This window comes from Schistocerca piceifrons, chromosome 3 (genome assembly GCF_021461385.2).
Source record: "Schistocerca piceifrons isolate TAMUIC-IGC-003096 chromosome 3, iqSchPice1.1, whole genome shotgun sequence".
Lineage (NCBI taxonomy): Eukaryota > Metazoa > Arthropoda > Insecta > Orthoptera > Acrididae > Schistocerca > Schistocerca piceifrons.
The window spans coordinates 175,586,044-175,590,858 of NC_060140.1; the positions used below are offsets into that span (position 1 = coordinate 175,586,044).

The 4,815-nt window shown below is 41.5% G+C and overlaps 1 protein-coding gene across 1 annotated transcript; it reads left to right on the plus strand.

Annotated features, from left to right (window-relative positions):
- The first annotated feature begins 254 nt into the window (after window positions 1-254).
- On the plus strand, window positions 255-2,438 carry LOC124789877 (transcription factor Adf-1-like). Its single transcript, XM_047257392.1, has 2 exons — window positions 255-488; window positions 1,720-2,438. The coding sequence occupies exons 1-2, from the start codon at window positions 341-343 to the stop codon at window positions 2,046-2,048; spliced, it is 477 nt and encodes a 158-aa protein (XP_047113348.1). The 5' UTR covers window positions 255-340; the 3' UTR covers window positions 2,049-2,438.
- Window positions 2,439-4,815: the final 2,377 nt, after the last annotated feature.

Below are 4,815 nucleotides of genomic sequence, written 5' to 3' on the forward strand. Positions count from 1 at the left end.
TACCGCTCCTGCATGGATCCGAGGATATGAGTAGATTAATTTCAGCCGGCACGGAATCTTTTCACTGTCATTCTTTCCACGCCGCCGCGCGGGATTAATGTGTGATTCCGAACACGACCGCAGACTGCACCGGCCGGCTTCAGGCGGCACCACTGGTTGCCATTGTTTGCAATGTGAGGCGCGCTGAACGCGGCGGCAGCGTCGTGTCTGCCGCCGTATACCTGCTTTGGCGGCAGACCGCACATCCGGTCAGGGACCAGTAGTGCCGCTGCCGCTGCCGCCGAACCGCATAGCGACCGGAGACTGCTGTTACTGGCCGAACATACCCAATTCAGTGAAAATGAGTTTCTCGGACTCCGATGAAGAAAAGTTGATTAACAGTGTGGCGAAATATTCTGTAGTTTATGACGCAGGGCATGAAGAATACAGAAATGTTTTAGTGAAAGATAACGTCTGGAGAGCTATAGCACAAGAGTTAAATAAAACAAGTACGTATATTCAACCAATTATTTACTAACAAATAGATCCGTATGTGCACTAACAATTATTATATGAAGACGTTAAAAAGGCAACAGTATATATGTTTCGTCTTACATAAATGATTATTTACAATCCATTGTTTTTCACAACCCATTGTTAACTGCTGCCTCTTGCCACGCCACAGAACCGTATTCACCGGAGAAAAAATCTTTTAAGTTTGTCTCTAATTTCAAAACCACTGCTGTTTAGAAATCCTCCAAAAAGAGAAAAGCTATGCATGTTGTTTTGGCTGGTTGCTTCGTTAAAACTATAGCTATAAAACGGAATACCATTTTCTTCAAGATAACCGTCTCGTAGCAAATTGTGTAAACAACATGCCGACAAAACAAGGTCGTCAGCCACTTCGGGCGCCACAGCAATAGGACTATAAAATACCCTAAATACTTGGCTTAATAGCCCAAAGGCGTTTTCTGACACTCGACGAGCACGGCATAATCTATAATTATAGATCTGTTTGTCTCGATGTGACGCAGCAACTCTTCTGGAATAAGGTTTCATCATACAATCACTGAGAGCAAACGCTTCGTCTCCTATCAGGAAATGTGGTGATATCACATTTGTGCCTGGCAAACATTTTGGTGGAGGTATATTAAACTCCTTTGCGCCTATTTTCTTGCCCATAGCCGATTTCTGAAATATACCGTTATCAGACTCTTTTCCGTAAGCGCCGACATCAACGCTAATGAATTTACAATTTGCGTGCACAATAGCCAGCAGAACAATTGAAAAAAAAAATACTTTGTAATTAAAAAACAGAGATCCACTTTTCTCTGGTGCCCTTATGGGAACATGTTTTCCATCTATAGCGCCTACACAATTAGGTATATTGCATTTAATCCAAAATTCTTCTTCAATATGACTGGGTGTTGTGTGATGTCCTTAGATTAGTTAGGTTTCAGTAGTTCTAAGTTCTAGGGGACTGATGACCATAGATGTTAAGTCCCATAGTGCTCAGAGCCATTTGAACCAATCTTCTTCAACACGTCTGAAACCTGATTCAAGAGAATGTGGCATCAACGTGGGCAGCAGCCTTATTCTTAATACCTTCAAAACATTGTTAACAATTCTTGATATGTAAGATGGATACGATAGGCAAATGATAAAGACCGGTAACTTTCGCCTGTGGCCAAGAATCGGAAACAAACGAAAACATACAGCTAATATAATTTCCATTTACAGGTGAGGACTGTAAGAAGAAGTGGAAATTTTTAAGGGACGGTTACCAGAGGTTCAAGAAGAAAAGCAAATTAGGAACGGGCTCTGCTGCATCAAAAAATTCAAAAACGAAAAGACAGGAACAGCTATCGTTCCTTGACAGTGTTGCACAATACCGATCTGGAGGAACAAATATTACATTGACATCATCACAGACAGTAATACAAGAAAGCCAAGAGGACAGTGGAGATCGAACTCGTCAACTGGACCTTTCGGCATCACAGAAAGAAGATACGGCAGAAACACATACAATAGGAAATAGTCGTGAAACATCTGTGGTAACAAACGATTAACGTTATGTGCCAGCACGGAAAAGAAAACGCAGTAAAGTTCGTAGTAATGATGATATAATATCAAAAATGTGGAAAGAAAGGGACGAAATTAGGCAAAATTTGCTAAAAACGTTTATGGAACACAAAGATGATGATATTGACTTATTTTTCCGTCACATCAGCACAGTTGTAAGGAGTTTACCTCCAGTTTATAAGGCAGAAGCCAAAAGAAAAATTAGTATGATCGTTTCTGATTATGAAATAATGGTTGCACAGTGCAACACACATCAGCCAAGTGATAACAGCAGCCCTTCAACCTCCACAACTGTCTCACAAAGTCTTGGAACTGCAGCACAATCTAATAATGTATAACATTTTGTGGACTTACCTCAGCGTCAAATATAACTTTTCTTCTGTACTTATTGCGTTTCTTACGCACTGTGGCAATATGTCATCTTTAATAAAACTGAGCACGAAATTAAACTTTTATTTAAACGACAGTAGCTCCTGAAGATATTTTCATCACCTAACAAATGTCTTTATCAGTTCTGTGTAACTACCTTCTGCAGTTCTACTTTTATACAAAGGCATTGCCAGCTTTCGTCTTTTCCTGGAATGCAACAATAAAATGTCATAGTCTTCCTCTTCCAACAACAGCGCAATACCAGCAGTGGTGTTAACAGACATCTCGCCTCGCCCAGTTGTTCCCGGCAACTGCATAGCTTGTCTGTCGCTGTATTCCTCAACGCACCGACTGCAGGGGGCAGCTTTGCATCGCGGCACGGGATTAGCTGAGCGGTCTATGGCGCTGCAGTCATGGACTGTACGGCTGGTCCCGGCGGAGGTTCGAGTCCTCCCTCGGGCATGGGTGTGTGTGTGTTAGTCCTTGGGATAATTTAGGTTAAGTAGTGTGTAAGCTTAGGGACTGACGACCTTAGCAGTTAAGTCCCATAACATTTCATACACATTTGAACATTTTTCTTCCCACGCCCTGTACGTGAATAGACCACAATAATTGGTAAAATGTCAAGTTCGCTGTACTGTTCACTTCACAGTGGTTTCCGGAGTACGGTTGTAGATAGCATTAAGGAGTGTTCTGCGAATATTACATCGCACCTTGTTTCTTCCTCTCCACACTGCATTCCTTCAACAGCTTCATAGTAGTGGCTTTCGGAAACGGGAAATTTCTCCGAATTGTATTTACAATAACTACTATAATTACCTTGGCGCGTTCTAGCGCATAGACATCGGTTCAACGACCATTCTATCGTATTTGGTTTAAAGTGAATATATATCGCGTGGTGGCGCGTTTCGCCTGCGCGTGCAAAATGTGTATTCATTGACTTAGCTTTGCGTGCGAAGAAAAGTAAGAAAATCAGAATGTGAGAGGACCTTTGTTACGAGAGAGGATAACGAGAGGACGTGTATGAAGTGTGTGAGGGGAAACAGTCATTGTTAGCCACCATGTTGTATAATTTGTGTTTTTGGAGATTCACATTCTATATGTGATGTTAATGTGGAGTTTAGTAACGGCCATAATACAGTCTGTTGCATTTCAAAGGCAATTGCCCATATTTAATTTTGGTCAAAGGATTCTGTGATGAACTATTATGTACTACAAGCTTGTATAGGACTTCAAACATTTTGTGGTAGATGTTTGCTGTAGAACCTGCTTCAATAACACGCTCAAAAGAATGGAGAAAGTTTACTCTGCTAAAAGGAACTCATTTCACTCGCAGCCAATCATCGAATGACCAAATGCGAATGGCAGTGTTCCAATCCGAGAAGATCCTATAGAAGTTTTCTTCCTCTTGCATTTCAAGAATTTTACAGGCAACCGTCGGAGTCGGAGATACTTCTCCACCACGAGATTAACTTGTCTACGTGTACAAAATTACGTACGTTGTGGTGGTCGTCGACGGCGCACGGAATATTGTACTTCGCAGACATACAAACAGAGACACTACACACTCTAGTTCAATAACAACGAGATTACCAGCTGAAAAAAACATTAATCTCTTCTTTTGAGCAGTAAGAAAAATTATACTATGAAGTGATGCGACGTTTCTGTGCAAGCTTTACTTTACACATAAACATCGTTTACAAAGCAAGGGCAATTCAGCTTTCGCAATATATATTACTGGTCACTTAAAAACCCACGCTTTTGGATGGAAGAAGTCGACCTCGATGTGCCTTCAGGAATCCCATCATCGGTCCCTCATTTATTGGCAAGTAAGCAAGCTGCTCAGAATATGGATGGTTCTACCGCAAATAGAGAACTTGGGTCTCCTCAAAGAAGAGCAAGTCATACCGAACAGCGCCAGATGGCTGCTAGGACGCGATCCCACAAATTACGTCTCTAGAGCAAAAACCGCTGCCATTGCCCTCTCTTACTTGCTCCTTCCCAGTTCCCCATTTCAGAACGCTCTAAATGGAAGGGACGACTCTATGCTGTTGCCAAGTGTCATGGGCGAAAACTGTTGCTAAATTCACGAACAAGAGGGGAGAGAAGAAGTAAACTGCCTGGTTTTGTTATGAGGTGCCTATTCAGAAAGTTTATCCAAAAATTTCTAATGTCTTTCTCTTTAAAAAATATATCTATTTTTACTCAGATTTATCCATCCTACCATCTTCTATAGTTCTACCAGAAATACCTGTATAAAGAACTTAATCCTGAGAGAGTTGAAGAAGAAATATTCACAATGTGCGTGTAGGACTGGCGCACTGAGGGTTGCTTGCAAACTTGTTTACGTATATTAACCATGCTTTGCAGGAGTGAAGTTCTTGA